The sequence below is a fragment of the Pipistrellus kuhlii genome, unplaced genomic scaffold (genome assembly GCF_014108245.1).
Source record: "Pipistrellus kuhlii isolate mPipKuh1 unplaced genomic scaffold, mPipKuh1.p scaffold_m20_p_10, whole genome shotgun sequence".
NCBI classification, from domain to species: Eukaryota; Metazoa; Chordata; class Mammalia; order Chiroptera; family Vespertilionidae; genus Pipistrellus; species Pipistrellus kuhlii.
The window spans coordinates 18,831,285-18,848,443 of record NW_023425405.1 but is presented as its reverse complement, the minus strand read 5'-3'; the positions used below and the strand labels follow the sequence as shown (position 1 = coordinate 18,848,443).

Here is a 17,159-nt window from a genome sequence, read left to right as displayed (position 1 = left end):
TTTCTAGTTTCAAGTCCTAACGATTTTCCTCCCTGAAGGATAAGGAGGAATCGAACTACTACTACCAGAGTCTCAAACACTGCCTCCCTGATGTGACCTTTTCAGCATCCAATTCAAGGATTTCACAGCCGTCGCGTTAGGAAGTTGTGTATCTGTCACAGGTCCGAGTGCAGTCTGTTGGGTCCTAGCTCTTCCCTCTGGCGGATAGTTCAGTGTTATCGACAGTTTAGCTTGTTTGTGTCAGAGGGTGCAGCTTCTCAGGCCAGGTCCAAAGTGAACTTCACCCCCATTCTAAGCAGTAGGACCAGGAACCCGATGCCCTGTAAAAAGACGAAGCCCACAGGTCCTACACGCCTGGGGGCATTTTAGCTGGGTTTTAGTTGAATAGATTCTGTTAACCAAAGTGCTGGTGTAGCTCTTGTGTTTTCTGGAGATTATAGATGTTTCAGCAATGCAGAAAGAAGTGGTGTGCTCAGGACATGATGTTTAATGTCTTTTTATTGATTTTTATTGATTTCAGAGAGGAAGGGAGGAGAGACAGAAACGTTAATGCTGATTGGCTGCCTCCCACACGCCCCCTCCTGGGGATAGAGCCAGCAGCCCAGGCCTGTGCTCTGACCTGGAATCTAACCATGATCTCCTGGCTCATAGGTCGACGCTCAACCACTGAGTCATGCCGGCCAGTCTGTACTTATATATGTATATATATATTTTTAAATATTTTTATTGACTTTTTACAGGGAGGAAGAGAGAGGGATAGAGAGTTAGAAACATCGATGAGAGAGAATCATTGTTCAGTTGCCTCTTGCACACCCCCTACTGGGGATGTGTCTGCAACCAAGGTACATGCCCCTGACCAGAATCGAACCCGGGACCCTTCAGTTCGCAGACTGACGCTCTATCCACTGAGCCAAACCGGTTTCGGCATGTACTTACATTTTTTATCACAAATTTCTATGAAAATCATTCAGAGTGAATGGTATTGGGGAGATGAACAGATTCCGGACGGAGCCAGCGGGCCTGTCCTGTCACTGCCACCCTGGTGACCTAGGAATAGTCCCTGGTCCTCTGGGCGCCTGTGGGACTCAGTGAGCTGGTTTCGGACGTCCCTTCCCGCTCCTTCCAGGGGTTTCGTTTCCCTGTGAAAGAAACACCCCTCGGACCACAGGGAAGAGGTTTTTCTTCGGATCCAGTATCACAGGATCTTAAAGCTGACTTAGCACCATGGCAACAGGTGCACTGTTTCAGGTCGATAGGATTAAACTCTAATTTTGATCCTGGGAAAGAAATACTTGAAAAGGAGAATCAGTTCTGGAGTTTCTCCATTCCTTAGGTTACCTGAGAAAATCTTGCTTTTAGTTCCCAAGGTTAGCTCTGCTTGCTGATAAGATTACAGCTACACGGTTCACAAAAACCAAGCATTGCTCTCAACATATATTCAGAATCCCAGTAGCAGGAATGTCAGCTTTGGGACTGAGCGGGGACGGTGGGAGGAGACGAGTGGATTAGGTGTTCTGAGTATTAGAACACTATTATGCTTTGAAGACACCGAAATCCATACATTTCCATGGTTTAGAAAGACAATTTTCTCGCTGCAAGCATCACTTGACTTTTAAAACTGTTCGCTTTCATATAGCTAAAATGCTGCTGTGCAGGCGTTTTATTGCTTGCATAGAACTTAGCTAAATCCCCCATGAAATGACTCTGCGTTTATAATCATAGCATTCGAATTATTTTGTAATGCACATACAAATCCTTTTTGTTGTTGTTGCAAGTCATAATAAAATACAGATTCATGGAGCCAGGCGGTTGCTTGAGCCCGTCTGGGGCCCTCGGGCACGTTGCCCTGGGACCAGTGTCCCCTCTCACCACGGTGGTGGCAGGGCTTCCCACGCTGTCACAGGTCGCGTGGGGATTCCAGGACCCACCTTGCTTTGGAAGCACAGAAAAGGCTGTTGCGTTGGTTTTGGTCAATTCGAGGCTGTGCCTTACCGCTTTCCCAGCTGACCTTTTGGGATGTATACCCCCCACCTTTAGGAGATGGGACACGCAGCCCCTGCCTCACAGGCATTAATAGGAAGGCAGTGGGCCCTAGCCAGTTTGGCTCAGTGGATAGCGTGTCAGCCTGTGGACTGAAGGGGCCTGGGTTCAATTCTAATCAAGAGTGTATGCCCAGGTTGTTTACTTGGTCTCCAGTAGGGGGTGTGCAGGAGGCAACCAATCCATGATTCTCTCTCGTCATTGATGTTTCTATCTTTCTCCCTCTCCCTTCCTCTCTGAAATCAATAAAATTATATTTAAAAATAATAAGGCAGTGGGATTGTATTTTCCTATAGACGATGAAGTAATATTCTTTAAAAATGGCCCATTGCTCTTGCATTCCAGTATTCAAATTTCCTGCTCCTCTGTTATTCTCCTTTGTAATTTCTATCATTATATTTTTTGTTTTTATTATATTTAAAGAGAAAGGGGTTTTTAATCCAAAGTCCCTACTTGCCTTAAGACAAGATTCACATAGCATTAATCTCTGTGTAGGCATTGTGGGTTTTGGTTTTTTTAAATATATTTTTATTGATTTCAGAGAGGAAAGTAGAGGGAGAGAGATAGAAATATCAGGAATGAGAATCATTAATCAGCTTCCTCCTGCACACCCGCTATTGGGGATCAAGCCTGCAACCTGGGCATGAGCCTTTGACTGGGATTGAACCCCAGACCCTTTATTCCACAGGCTGATACTCTATCCACTGAGCCAAACCAGCTAGGGCTAGGCATTGTGTTTTCCATTGACCATTATTAAAAAAGTAGTTGTGTTCTTTAAAAAAAATAAATAAATATTGCAATGCATAGCAAATAATAAAAATACATAACTGGGAAACTGGGATTTGTTTATACATGTATTCATATATCATATGACAAATATGCTATGTCTATTATATGTATATGACAAAAATCCCTCTTTTCAGCCCTTTAGAAGGGCTGGGCTCTGGGCAGGGTGTAAACTTGCGGGTTTTCTGTGCTTCCCCTCCTCTGGTAGCAGCTGGTGAATTGTAGAGCGAGGATCCATGACCACCATGCAGGGGTGGGATGGGCGTAGACAGGAGCCAGTCACAGGCCTGAGCTCCATGGTTCCCAGCAGACAGACAGCACAGGGGGCGGGGCCCCCCTCCCCCCTCCCTCCCCTTTCGTCCCTCCCCCCTTCCCCCCATCGCCTTCCAGCCATTTGGAGCTCTCTGCCCCTGGCCTTTGGACCATCCTGGAGGAGAGGGACCTCCCCTTTGGGTGTCTGTTGGGTAACGGCTATCTTCTGTGACAGTTGCTGTCACTCTGTGAGTTTGGCTTAGCAAGGCCAGCCTATCTGGTGAAGCTAATGATCTCCTGTTAGGCCCTGTGCCTGCCATCTGAGAAGCTGCCACCAGACGCGGGGTGGTGCCTGGCCTCTTGCGCTGCACAGTCAGGGAGGAAAGCCGGAATCCCCACAGCCAGGCCTCCTGGCTGAGGGACGTGTCCATGCACAGTCTCTTGGGGCAGCAGGAGAATAGAATTGAAATCGAGAGGAAATACATAACTTACGTCACATCGATGTGTATTCCGTATGTCAAATATCAACTGTTGTTTCTTACTGCTTTGCTTGGCGATTGTTTTATTTTGTGTTTACCTTGAGGAGAACCCTCGATAATTTCCAGTTACGCTTGAGGGTTCAAACTTCAGGCTTTTGTTTGAAAACAGTTTCTGCATGCTTGCATGGCCTGTGAGCCATTTAATTTAAAACAACCAGAGGCAACTGTGGCTTCTCAGAGTCTTAGTGCGTCTAAATGGCTCCATGGGCGTCTTTCACCTATTCAGCCCCTCTTCATCTCTCTCCATCTCTTTTTTCTTGCCTTCTTAAAATTAAAGTTCATAAGGATTATTTCCTCTCTAAAAGTAATACTCAAGAAATTGGTGAAAATCACCCATTATACCAAGATTTAGTCTGTTAATACTTTTCCCCCCCTCTTTCTATATGTTTAAATTTTTTCTTTTTTGCAGTTCTGATTACTTTTAAAAATATTTAAAAGTTGTGGTAAATATATATATATATATACATATATATGCCATACATTTACTCTTTTAATCATTAAAAATTAACTTTTGAAAAAAGTTTTCTGGCCTGGCTGGTATGGCTCAGTGAACAGAGCATCATTCATGGGCCAAAGAGGTCCCTGGTTTGATTCCTGGTCAGATGCCTGGGTTGCTGGCTCTATCCCCAGTAGGGGGCGTGCAGGAGGCAGCTAATCAGTCTGTCTCTCTCACTGATGTTTCTACCTTTCCCTCGCTCTTTCTCTCTCTCTAAAAATCATATTTAAAAAAAAATTTCCCCCCTTTTAACTATTTTAGTAGACTCTTCATCTCTTTTTAAAGTGGGAACGGCTTCCCTCCAGGCAGCAGCTTTTTCTTCCCATACCTCTTCAGCTTAGTTTTTTTTCTGCATCCAATCAGAAAACCTGGACATGCTCATTGTCCATTAACACCTGCCTGCATGCCCACAGACCCCTCGTCTTGAGCATAAGTGCCTTGGCAACTATTAGGTCTAGTAATAATTAATGTCGTTTTCTAATACTTTTTTAAATCGAATTTATTTAAACAATACAATAAAATTTAATCAACAATATATTAATAGTTGCTGTTGTTTTCTACTACTTGTGCCCAACGCTCAGGAAGCATTTTAATCCCTCTGTTGTAAAATTCTTGTGATTTTGATGCAAAAAATTCGGTCAATGCATTTTTGAGGCATTCTTCATTATTAAATTTTTTTCCAAGAAGAAAGTTTTGCAAAGAACGAAACAAATGGTAATCGGAAGGGGCAATATCAGGAGAATATGCAGGTTGAGGGAGAACTTCCCATTCCAACTGGCGCAGTTTTTCAGCAGTGATTCTTGCAGTATGCGGTCGTGCGTTATCGTGGTGAAGAATTACGCCCTTCCGATTAATCAGCGCGGGTTCTTTTTCTCTTAAAGGTTGGGCTAACCTTTTCAATTGGGCACTATACACTGCACTTGTAATGGTTTGGTTAGATGGTAAAAGTTCATAATGAAGAATTCCTTTAAAATTCCACCAAACACACAACATCACTTTTTTCGCATGCAAGTCAGGTTTTGGCGTGGGCTGCGGAGCCTCATTTTTGTCCAACCATTGAGGCCGCCTTTTCAAATTAACATACAGCACCCATTCTTCATCTCCGGTAACAATTTGCTCTAAAAACGGCAAACGGCTTTGACGAGAGAGGAGCGAACTGCAAATTGTGACTTTGATTACGGTTGTTGTCGGTCAACTCATGAGGAGCCCATTTTCCAAACTTTTGGACTTTGCCAAGTGCACGCAATTGATTGGAAACTGTTTTTTGTGAACAATTTAAAGTTGTCGCAAGCTCTTGTTGGGTAATTTGAGGATTTTGCACCAAAAGAGCTTGAAGAGCTTCTTGATCAAAATTGGACACACGGCCTCGACCACTCTTGTCATCTAACGAAAAATTTCCCTCACGAAATTTCTCAAACCAACGCTGGCATTTTCTGGCGCTAACTGCATCTTGACCAAGAGCACTACAGATGTTTTTTGCAGCCTCACTTGCTTTTCTTCCTAATTGGAACTCGTAAAGCATGCAGTGCTGAATATGCTCTTCATCCGCCATCTTCTTAGCCCTAGTTTTGCAACAAAAACCAAACCAAACACAAACTTTTTCAAGCAAAACTTGTTAATTGCACTTCACACGTTCTGTAGATACCACGTGTTTGAAGGTGATGTCAATACAAGTCAACGCCAAGCAAGATTTTAAACGAATGTTTAAAAACGACATTAATTATTACTAGACCCGATACATCTGTGTCACCGCACATGAGAGGGATGCTCAGAGCTGCTGTGTGTTGTATAAATGACAGTGGACTGAGCAGCTTCAGGTTCCTTCCGCCCTTTACCCTTTCTTATTGAAGACTGAAATCCCTTTAGACAAAACTGGGCAGTGTTTGGCACCAAGTGGCTCATGGTTCCCACATTTTTTCCTGCTGACATTTGTAACTTTTAAAAAATACATTTTTTATTGATTTTTTACAAAGAGGAAGGGAGAGGATAGTTAGAAACATAGATGAGAGAGAAACATCTATAGCTGCCTCCTGCACCCCCCCCCCCCCCCCCCCCCACTGGGGATGTGCCCGCAACCAATGTACATGCCCTTGACCGGAATCGAACCTGGGACCTTTCAGTCCACAGACCGATGCTCTATCCACTGAGCCAAACTGGTTTCGGCCATTTGTAATTTTTAATGAGGTTGAAAGAGCTGATATTGAACACAGATGCCGTAAGCTCAAACTCTGCCACGCAGTAGTGATGTGCTGTTGGTCAGGAGCCCACCTGAGGATTCTTTAAGAATTAATCCATAGTTTTGATTATTTGCTGTCTTTCGAGGACTTTATATATTTATCTCCTGGCTTTTCCTCCTATTGCAGGGCCCCCGCCAGCCAGTTCAGGGAACGAGCAGCACTCCTCGGCCTCCATCTTCGAGCACGTGGACCGGATCTCGCGCTCCTCGGAGGCCAGCCGGCGGGTGCCCAGTAAGATCCAGCTGATCGCCATGCAGCCCATCCCCGCGCCTCCCGTCCACCACCCAGTCCTGGCCGACCGAGTGGCAGAAACCAACAAAATCAACAAAGAGGTATTTGTTTGCAGGAAAAGGTACATAAATACAAAAGCTCATGTGCTGATGTGGTTAGTGCTTAAAACGGAGGGAAAGTTGGTGTTAAAGGTATGAGATGCTGCCAGGTATTCTTAATTTCAGAGCTGTACTCAGTTTGCCCTGGCTGACGTTCTCAGTAGTTAGAGCACCGAGGGTTTTGAGTTTGATTCCCGGGCAGGGGCGCGCACCTGAGCTGCAGGTTTGATCCCTGTGGCCTGTGGTTGGGTCGCATGCAGGAGGTCACCTATCGGTGTCTCTCTCCCATCAATGTTTCTATGTTTCCCTCTCCCTCTCGCTCTCTCTTTCTTTCCCTCCCTCCCTTCACTCTCTCTAAAAATTAATGGAAAAATATCCTTGGGTGAGGATTTACCAATAAAAATTATACTCAGTGTTTTTTTGTTTTTGTTTTTTAGATCAGATACTATGCAAGGACTTTTTTTTTTTTTTTTTTTTTTTTAGATCAGACACTATTCAGGATACTATTTTTTTAGTGTAGATATTATTCAGAGAGATAAAGACACAGGTCAGTGCATTGGCAACCGTACAGGAAAGAGACCCGAGACTGCTCTCTTTAGAAGTCCCGCTTTACCCTGTGGTTGGTCTTGGGAATTTGAATTTCTGAAAGATTCCCATCATTTGCAGAACGGAGTTGGCTCACTGTGTCTGAGCTGTGCAAACAGTATGATTTGGGCTGAATATCTGCCTTCTTTCTGAGAGTTGGAATTTTGGGACATGTCAGGTGGTGGTGGTGGGGGTGTGTGTGTGTGTGTGTGTGTGATCAGCCCCCATTAAAAACCCTGGCTGTGGCGTCTCTGACGAGCATCTCTGGTGGACAGTTCACATGTGTCGTTCCAGCTCAGGGCTGGAGGGAGGAAGCACATCCTGAGTGACCCCAGTGGGGAGGACTCTGGGAAGATGGTGATGTCCCTCCAGCAGCCCCGTTGCTGATTTTGCTTTGTGTCCTTTTGCTGTCATAACTGGGCCTCACAGCTGAGTCCTGTGAGTGCTCCTAGTGAGTCATTGAACCTGGGGTGGTCATGGAACCATCGTCAGCTTTGTGATTCCTCACAGATCTGCTCCGGCTCCAAGGCTCTAGATTAGGGGTGTCGAACTCAATCAGAGAAGGGGCCAAAATCTAAAATCCAGCCTAAATCGCGGGCCGAATGGTTTACTGAACAGTCATAAACTGTCATTGTGATGGAAACGCAGCAGAGTGCAGTGATGACAGCGCAGTGCGGGCCACATTGCAAGGCCTGGCGGGAAGGATTTGGCCCGTGGGCCTTGTGTTTGACACATGTGCTCTAGATCCTTCCTAGCAAAACCCTGTGCCAGTGAATCCTGGAAGAGTGAGTGGATGTGCTTCAGCCTAGGATGCTGGGAACCAGAAGGCCAGGCCAGGCCACTGTTACCTTGAACTTGGGAGATTTGACCTGGGCTGGATAGTGAGGGGAATGAATGCCATTTGGGAGTGCGCACAAGGCAGCTTCATGCCGGCCAATTTCCTGCCTCTAAGAAACCCCTGCAGCTGTTTGAGTTCTAAGAAATTGGTACAGTTGTGCCGAAACTGGTTTGGCTCAGTGGATAGATCATCAGCCTGCAGACTGAAGGATCCCAGGTTCGATTCTGGTCAAGGGCATGTACCTTGGTTGTGGGCACATCCCCAGTAGGAGGTGTGCAAGAGGCAGCTGATCGATGATTCTCTCTCATCGATGTTTCTGGCTCTCTATCTCTCTCTCTTCCTCTCTGTAAAAAATCAATAAAATATATTAAAAAGGGAAAAAAAAAAAAAGAAAAACAATTAGTGCAGCTGAGCCCTCCTCTCCACTTTAATTAAAGTGATCCTTGCAGTGGATCCTCTTACAGAAGTCCTAGCGAAAGTTCTTGGAGTTCCTCCCAGCCACACCTCTTTGGCTGCTTGCCAAGGACGTGACCACAGAATGTGTGCCGGGGGTTCAGGATGGGGAGTGTTGTCCCTTCTCGCTGGTGCTCAGGAGCCCCAGCCCTCTGTAGCCAGGCCTGGCCTCGACCCGTCCCCGTCAGCCACGTGTTGCCTGTGCCTCCGCACCTGCCGTGTGTGAATACCTGCAGTGGGTTCCCCATCTGGAAAGAGAGAAGAAATGTGGTCCCCAGGCCTGTGGCCTCACAACTTGGTAGCAGCATCTCCAATCTTTCCTCTGCTTCTTTTTCAAATGTAGTAGTTGATGCATATGTATGACTACTGTAGATAATACAGATTGATTATAAATCATAATGAAATCAAAACCCCACCTGAGAACTTGAACATTATCAATTCTGCTCTACTGATCCATACTATTCATACATCGCACCTGAAATGTTTTCTCAGAGGGAGGTTCTGGTGCAAATTCCTAACATATCTTGGATCTTCCGGTTCTTCTGTGAGGACCTCATGTATTTCAAGGAACCGTTAGATCCTAATAGAGTAAAAGGGGCTTTAAAAAAAAATAAAAATTCTCACCTGAGGATATGCTTATTGATTTTAGAGAGAGAGGAATTGGGGGAGAGAGGATTGGGGAAGAGAGAGATAAAGAGGAAGGGAGGGAGGAAGGAAGGGAGAGAAAGAAACAGACATCGATTGGTTGCCTCTTGCACAGACCCTGACCAGGGATCAAACCCGCAGCCATTCTGGTATGTGGGGATGATGCTCCAACCAACGGAGCCACCTGGCTGGGGCTAAGAGGGGCTTTCTTAATTCTTCTGCTGGTGAGTTTCCGAGAACCTTGTGCAGCTGACTGTCCTTCTCAAAGCAGCATGTGGCTTTGGGTCTACTGCAGTGCAGCCAGGAACGTTCCGTGGTGTTCTGGCCTGCGTCCTGTTCTCTGCTCCCAGATTCCCAGCGAGCCTGTCTGATCTGCAGGATGAGGCCGCCTCACTGCCACCAAGCATTCCTCCGCATTCCTGCTTCTGGCCCTCCGTGGTGGTGCCTGCATCTCACACCTTCCCCTCTTCAGATCCTACACGCTCCTCAGAACCTAGCTCAGGCCCATGTGCAGCGATGACAGGCTCCATGCATAGGGAGCCTCTCTTCGGGAGGAGGGGTCTCATTTCAGAGGGCTTGTTTTGGTGACACTAGATAATTATCAGTAAGTGGGATTCTGTTGTATAATGCACATAATGTCTTTGAGTCTGTCTTAAAAGCCTCCAAGGTGGCGATTGTTGGGTCTGGCAAACATCTATTCCGTCTCTCGGGGCACACGCACTGTATCTGGTTGTCAGTGCCCTGGGTGTTGTCCGAGTGCCCATCTCCCAGACTTGAGTTACCTTTGCCAGCTTTGGGGGCTCATCCTCGTCTTCCCCCCTCACACACTGGGCGAGTTTGAGGGGACAGCCTGCGGGCCGTGGCAGGTCCCCCGTGCCCAGTGTGGGTATGGTTGCCTGTCTTACACCTTCGGGGCCTCCTGGAAGCCCAGGACAGCCTGGGGAGGGAGGGGGGGTAAAAAGGGGGCAGGAAGGCCTTCCCCAAACGCCTTCTGGGCCTGGGCCGCAGAGAGCTTCGAGCACATCGCCTCTGTCTGGTACCCCCCGCCTCGCCCCGCAGATTCAGACGGCGCTGCGGCACAAGTCGGAGATCGAGCACCATCGGAACAAGATCCGGCTCCGTGCCAAGCGCCGCGGCCACTACGAGTTCCCGGTGGTGGATGACCTGTCGTCGGGGGACACGCGCGAGCGGCACCGGGTGTACCGCCGGGCGCAGATGCAGATCGACAAGATCCTGGACCCCACGGCCAGCGTGCCCTCCGTGTTCATCGAGCCCAGGAAGAGGTGGGCCCCGGGCACGCCGGGCGGCCTCCACTGTCCGTCAGGGCTGCGGTCGGAGGGCCCGTCCGTTTTTAAGGGCAGAGTGTCTGAAAATGGGCCAAAAGGGTTAGACACGGAAAGGCCATGCAGGCTGCTGGGGTGGCTTTGCTCCCTCGTGGGTGGCTGGTGTGCGGAAAGGCTGCTTTCCTTCTGCCGGCATCGCCCTGGTCTCAGAACACTTCCTTGGTTACTGTCTCCTCGAAGTCAGCATTCTGAATGGTGGCCACCCCTCCCTGCCCAGACCCACCTCCCCACTTCCCGGGCCTCCACCTCCTCTCTGCCTGCTCCCCTCCAGCATCCTCACCTCCGAGGTGGTCACCCGGGTCAGTACAGGTGGATGTCTCATTTCTGGTCCCACAGCCGCCCTACGAGTTTTGGGGCCTACTTTCCCCTTTGCCTCTCCGACTGCTGCCCCCTTCACAGATGCAATGTCTTTTTTTAAAAAAGATTTTTTAAAATTGATTTTTAGAGAGAAGAAAAAAGGAGAGGGAGAAAAAGAGAGAAATATTGATGTGAGAGAGAAACATCCATCAGCTGCCTCCTCAACACCCCCTACCGGGATGGAGCTCCCAACCCGAGCTTGTGCCCCGGCTGGGAATCAAGCCGGCCACCTTTCGGTGCTGCTCAGCCAACTAAGCCACACAGGTTGGAGCAACACAGACGCATTTTCTTAAGCATTGCTCTCCGTTACGCCTTTCTCTGCTAAAAACCTGCGAAGGTTCCCTGTGCTGCCTGTGTGCCGTGACGGGTGGGGTCACCTGTCCTCGCACAGCAGCAGAGACAGACCTGCCACTCCGTTAACTGGTGGCCCTGTTGCCCCCAAACCTTGACCTGCATTTCTACTTCTGGCCCTTGGTGTGGCCGTGCCTGGACCCCACACGTCACTCCCCGCCTGCAGACCCTGTTTGCTCTTCAAGACGCAGCTCAGCCCCCATGTAGGCAGTGATGGCTCAGTAGCTCACATTAGCCGTTGTCTCCTTTTCTGAGTGTCCGTGTAACTAAGCTCCTGAGTGTGTACTGCCTCGGAGTGCTCTCTGTGCTCCTTGTGTCTCTGTGGGCTGCCCAGGTAGACGGTGAGCCTCCTCGGAGCCGAGACGGTCTCTTGCCCAGTGTTTATATCCCATGGGTGTTTGCCACGGTGGCCAGCAGTCACGGGTGCTCAGAAAGTGCTTATGGTTTAGCTGCTGAGCCAGTGGCAGGAAGGTTTCTTCCCTCTGAAGGTGACCCTCTCTTTCCCCCCGGCAGCTCGCGGATAAAGCGTTCTCCGAAGGCCCGCCGGAAGCACCAGGTCAACGGCTGCCCCGGAGATGCCGAGAAGGACCGGCTCATCACCACCGACAGCGACGGCACCTACAAGAGGCCGCCCGGCGTCCACAACTCCGCCTACATGGGCTGCCCGGTGCGTGGCGCCGACCCTTCCTTCTGGAACCGGTGTGGGTGGCCCCGCGGGCGGAGAGCGCACAGTGGGGCTGCGCTCTGGGCGGGGCTGACGCCCAGTGGCTGGCGCTGCTCCGGGGGCGGCTGGGGGGGAGGCATGTGGGGAAGGGGAGGGAGGGGACCGCTCGTTGGAGGGCAGACTTCAGTCCTGTGAGCCAGGGGGCTGCTGGCTGAGCCCTTTCTGTCTGCGAGCCCCTTCCTCTTGGGCTTCGGTGTGGGCCCTTCTCGAGGGTAAGTGGAACACGAAGAACATCCAGAAGGTAGCTTTTCTTTTTTTTTTTTCTTTTTTAAAAAAATATATTGATTTTTTACAGAGAGGAAGAGAGAGAGGGATAGAGAGTTAGAAACATCGATGAGAGAGAATCATCGATCAGCTGCCTCCTGCACACCCCACACTGGGGACGTGCCTGCAACCAAGGTATACATGCCTTTGACCGGAATCGAACCCGGGACCTTTCAGTCCGCAGGCTGACGCTCTATCCACTGAGCCAAACTGGTTTCGGTCAGAAGGTTGCTTTTCTATCCCCTGGGCCAGAGTGCTCTTTGGGTTTCTTGTTGATAGGAAGGATATTTAGGGTTTTGTCCCTCCCTTCTGTTTCTAGAATGCTAAGAAGATATATTTGCTCATTATATATAGACGTAATATATATACATACACATGTATATACATATATATATAATTTTAGTATATATGAAGTTTTAATATATATCATTTGTCTTTCTATCTTTTCTCTCTCTATATAAAAGCCTAATATGGAAAGTGTCCCCTTAGGAGTTCCACCGACCAGGAGTTCGATCACTTGCTATGATGTGCGCTATCCACCAGGGGGTGGCGTGGAGTGAAGGAAGGTCCCAGCCAGGGAAGGGAGGCCCCGGCCTGCAGCCAACAGCCACTAGGGACCCTACCCGTGCACAAATTTCATGCACCGGGCCTCTGGTGTATGTGTGTGTGTGTTTATGTGTAATTTTAGTGGGAGAAAGCTTACTGGAAGCTAAGAAATACGGGTTTAAACATTTCTTTCAAGCAGAAAGGGCACAGAGTTGCTTGAAGTGTAAAGGGCAGACGTTGATAGCTTTAAGACACACACACACAGACCCCATTGAGTAGGAAGAGAGGGCCAGCCTCCCTGAGGAGCCATGAGAAATAGAGGACAGAGGCACCCAGGACAGGGAGCCGAGGTGTGGGTGCCTGTAGCCTCACACCAGGGTTTGCCCTGTCTTGTTGCAGTAGCCCTCCCCCTCTTCCCCCCGGAGACTAACGTACACGACCATCCTTGTGAGGAGGGAGATTAGTAGTAAACACATCCTTGGAGAAGGAGGTACACAGTCCCTTTACATAGGGCTTATGCAGCAGCCATTTACTTGAGTTTTATATTTTGTCTCCTCAATTACACTAAAAACTAACACTGCCAGACACTAATACCTATATATATATAAAAACCTAAGCAACTTTTATGACTGGTCAACTGAATGACCGGTCGACTGGTTGCTATGATGCGCAATGACCACCAGGGGGCAGATACTCAATGGAGGAGCTGCCCCCTGGTGGTCAGTGCACTCCCACAGCCAACCTCTTACAGTCCCTCCCTCTAATCCCCCCTAGCTGGCTGGCCCTGATCAGTCCCAGTCTTCCCTGATCGCTGGCCAGGCCTAGGAACTCCACTTGTGCACGGATTCAAGCACCGGGCCTCTAGTAATTCTATGAATGTGCCAGACACCATGCTGACACTGGGCCACCTGTAATGGCATCGTGGCCATCTGAGAGAGCCAGGCTTTCCTTGGGAGTTTATGTATTATAATACCCTCAAGACTGACCGTGCCCTTCATCCCTGCTGCTGAGGGCTGGAGTGGTTCCAGAGAGTTGGCCCGTCAACAAATTAGAATGCTTTGCTCTCAGTAGAGGGAATGGAGTCCGTCCTCTGCGTCTGCGTGCTGTGAATGAATTCCCTCGGCCAGGAGCCATTGCTCACAGTTCTTACAGTAGATGGCGTTCTTGTGCTGCTGCTTTTGGGCAGGCGGTTGTCTGGGCGTCTCTGCTGTTTGGTTTGATCATGGGGAGGGCTGTCCCCTTGGCTCCCCGGAGAGTCATGCGGAGAAGCTAACAAACAGGAGGAACCTTACTTCTCCTCCTCCCCCTTCCCCTCCCCCTCCCTCACCAGTGGCTGATCCTCTTGGGGGAACCTGCAGGGGAGCCTGCAGGCCTCACAGGGGTGCCCTCACCCAGTGCCGCTGGGTTTGGTGTGGGGAGTGACCGTCTTCCCTTGCTCTCTCCATCCTGCCTTCATCATCCATGACCCTAGGTCAGGTCTCTTTCTTGGCGGCCCTTTTTCTCCTTGCTGTTTTGGTGGTCTTTTTATTTTTATTTTTTACTTTTAGCAGAAAGTGCCCTTCCCTGGAGAGCCACTTTCGTCAGCTGCTGTTCTCCAATGGCTGTTTTTCAAATCCCCTACAATGAAAATCTTCCTCAGATGGACTTCCTTCCTACTCTCTCCCTAAAAATTCTGAAACACAGTTGCAGGGATTTTGCTGGATAAATGATGGTTGAATATTTTTATTTTGTTAATTCCTGATGCAAGTGTTCTGCAGCCGTGAGAGCTAACACACTTTCCTCAGCTGTCCTCTCAAAAACTTACGGGAAACCGTTTCCTCGTGTCCGTGAAGACCGTTCTGTTCCGTGTTGGCCCTCGATAGAGTTTTGTTTCCGGGTCACCATGGAGGCTCTTGTCTGATTCGTCCTCCTGTGCTGTGTCCCGCTGCAGTCCGACCCCGACCTCCCGGCGGACGTGCCGACGCCGTCCTCTGCTGAGCTGGGCCGGTACCCGGGCCTACCCTTCCCGGCCCCGCAGTACGTCCCGCCCCAGCCGTCCATCGAGGAGGCGCGCCAGACCATGCACTCGCTCCTGGACGACGCCTTTGCCCTCGTGGCCCCCAGCAGCCAGCCCGCCAACGCTGCCGTGGGCCCTGGGGTCCCGGCCGGCCTCCCCGTGAACAGCACCCCTTCCCGGGAAGAGAGGCGCACCGCCCAGTGGGGCTCCTTCTACAGCCCAGCTCAGATGGCCAACAACCCATGCAGCGTAAGTATGGACCTTCTAGAATTCTCCAGTCGGGAGCTGGAGATTCTTCCTCTCAAATTCCTTTCACGGATTAGACGCGAGTTGGAGCCACCGTCATCTCTCACCAGGACCATTGCAAGAACTTCCTAATTGGCTCCTGGCCTCTGGTCTTGGGTGAAGGATGCTGGATGGCGGCTGACAAGGACAGTACTGTTTGTTGGTGTTGATCAGGCCGACGAGCCGAGAGGCTAACACAGGATGGATCCTCTGGGTGTCAGGAGGTCTTGGAATGAAGAGAAAGACCTACCAGGAGCCTCTTAGCTTAGTGTTGAGTTCTCACTTTCTTTTTCTTATTAATTTTTTAAATTACAGTTTACATTCAGTGTTATTTTGTAACTAGTGACCCGGTGCACGAAATTCGAGCACATTAAAAGGGATTTAGTTAGAGGAAACATTTTAATATTGCTATTTGCCCTTTCTCTATAATAGCAGTGTCAGAGATAAAAGACAATTAGTAAAGTGTATATGAAAATCTTCCTCCTGTCAGAGTCTGGGGCATGCCATGGGAGCCAGAATCAAGTCCCCGCCCACCCACGTGCACCTTGAAATCACTTGAGACCCAGACCCGGCCAGCCCCACCCTCATCAAGCCCAGCCAGGTGGAGGGTGCAGCCTCTGGTCCCCTGCCCCTGCCCAGTGCACTGCAGCCTCAGGTCCCTGCTGATTGCTTGTTAAAACTCATGGGAGTTCAGCCTCTGCTGTGGGCACAGCCATCTTGTGTTACAGACTCCTGCCTCTGCTGTGGGCATAGACAGCTTGTTACGGTATGGTGGTCAATTTGCATATCCCTCTTTATCAGATAAGTTGGTTTCAGGTATACAGCATAGTGGTTAGACATTTCGTCTTGAAGAGTCTAAATTCCAGTTATGTATAGTCTTTCTCTTTTTACTGCATGGTACATCATTTGCAGAGTTTCGTTTGAGTGTATTTGAATTGCTACTGGGCACCCATTAGATCACGTGATTGTCATTGCCGAGGTTGATAGTCACTTGTAATAGAGATGGCCCCTCTGGCCCTGGCCCAAGTGGCTCAGTTGGTTGAGTGTCGTCCCATGTCAGAGAGGTTGGCAGTTCCATGGATCCCCAATAGGGGGCATGCAGGAGCCAGGTGACTGATGTTTCCCTCTTCCGTCCTCTCTAAAAAACCAATAAGAACATTTTTTTTTTTTAATGTGGCCACTCTGTCCTGTCTGTCTTTGTTTGTTTTTCGGCCTGCCTTTTAAACGGAAGAGACAGACAAGTTTGTAGAGAATAAGCCTATACAAAAGAGCAAGCACAGAAATCCTATTTTACATTTTTACTGAAAAAATAAAAAGGTCTAGAAATCAGTTGTGTATTTTTTTCAAGGCTGGTAGCCAGTTCCCCAAGCTGGAGCTGCTGGCAGTACATGATGGCATTGTGCCCCAATGGCATGCTAACTTTTTATGAGAAAATAATTCTCTTGAAAGTTGATCCCGTAAACCTAAATTTATAAGTTTGCTGTTCTCACTTCCTAATAAGTATTAACCATTAATCTTCATCTTCTTTTGAATTTCTTTCAGAGATATGACGACTATGGAATGACTCCCCCGTCGGGCCCGTTGCCGAGGTAAAGTTTTCAGGAGAAAATGTATTAGGATTTTAGGGTAGGCTGTTTTCCTTTTTTCATTTAATTTTGTAAACTCATTTTTTATTTTTTTTTTAGCTACTATAACCAGATATAAAATTCTGAATTGTATTCTTTTGATCTAATCAAAAGAGGAGAAAAAAGTTAGAATTCAAGTTCTGGTCCAGTAATGTGTGACTAGATGATTTTTTGAGAACAACTGGAAAAGTTAGACAAAGCCTTTTATATATATATATATATTGTGTGTGTGTATATATATATATATATATATATATATGTAATATATATTTTTATTGATTTCAAAGAGGAAAGGAGAAGAAGAGAGAGAGAGAGAGAGAGAGAGAAACATCAATGATGAGAGAGAATCATTGATTGGCTGCCTTCTGCATACCCCCTACTGGGGATCAAGCCTGCAACCCAAGCATATGCCCTTGACTGTAGTTGAACCCAGGACTGTTCAGTCTGCAGGCCCATGCTGTATCCACT

General features: G+C 48.5%; 1 protein-coding gene across 1 annotated transcript in view; it reads left to right on the top strand.

Moving 5' to 3' along the window:
• Positions 1-17,159, top strand: part of KIAA1549 (KIAA1549 ortholog) — a 118,175-nt gene that overhangs the window by 89,656 nt on the left and 11,360 nt on the right. The window contains exons 13-17 of the mRNA XM_045577198.1: positions 6,477-6,682; positions 10,260-10,483; positions 11,765-11,918; positions 14,716-15,030; positions 16,609-16,657. Of these exons, the coding sequence (XP_045433154.1) occupies positions 6,477-6,682; positions 10,260-10,483; positions 11,765-11,918; positions 14,716-15,030; positions 16,609-16,657 (948 nt within the window). The remainder of the gene's footprint in view (positions 1-6,476; positions 6,683-10,259; positions 10,484-11,764; positions 11,919-14,715; positions 15,031-16,608; positions 16,658-17,159) is intronic.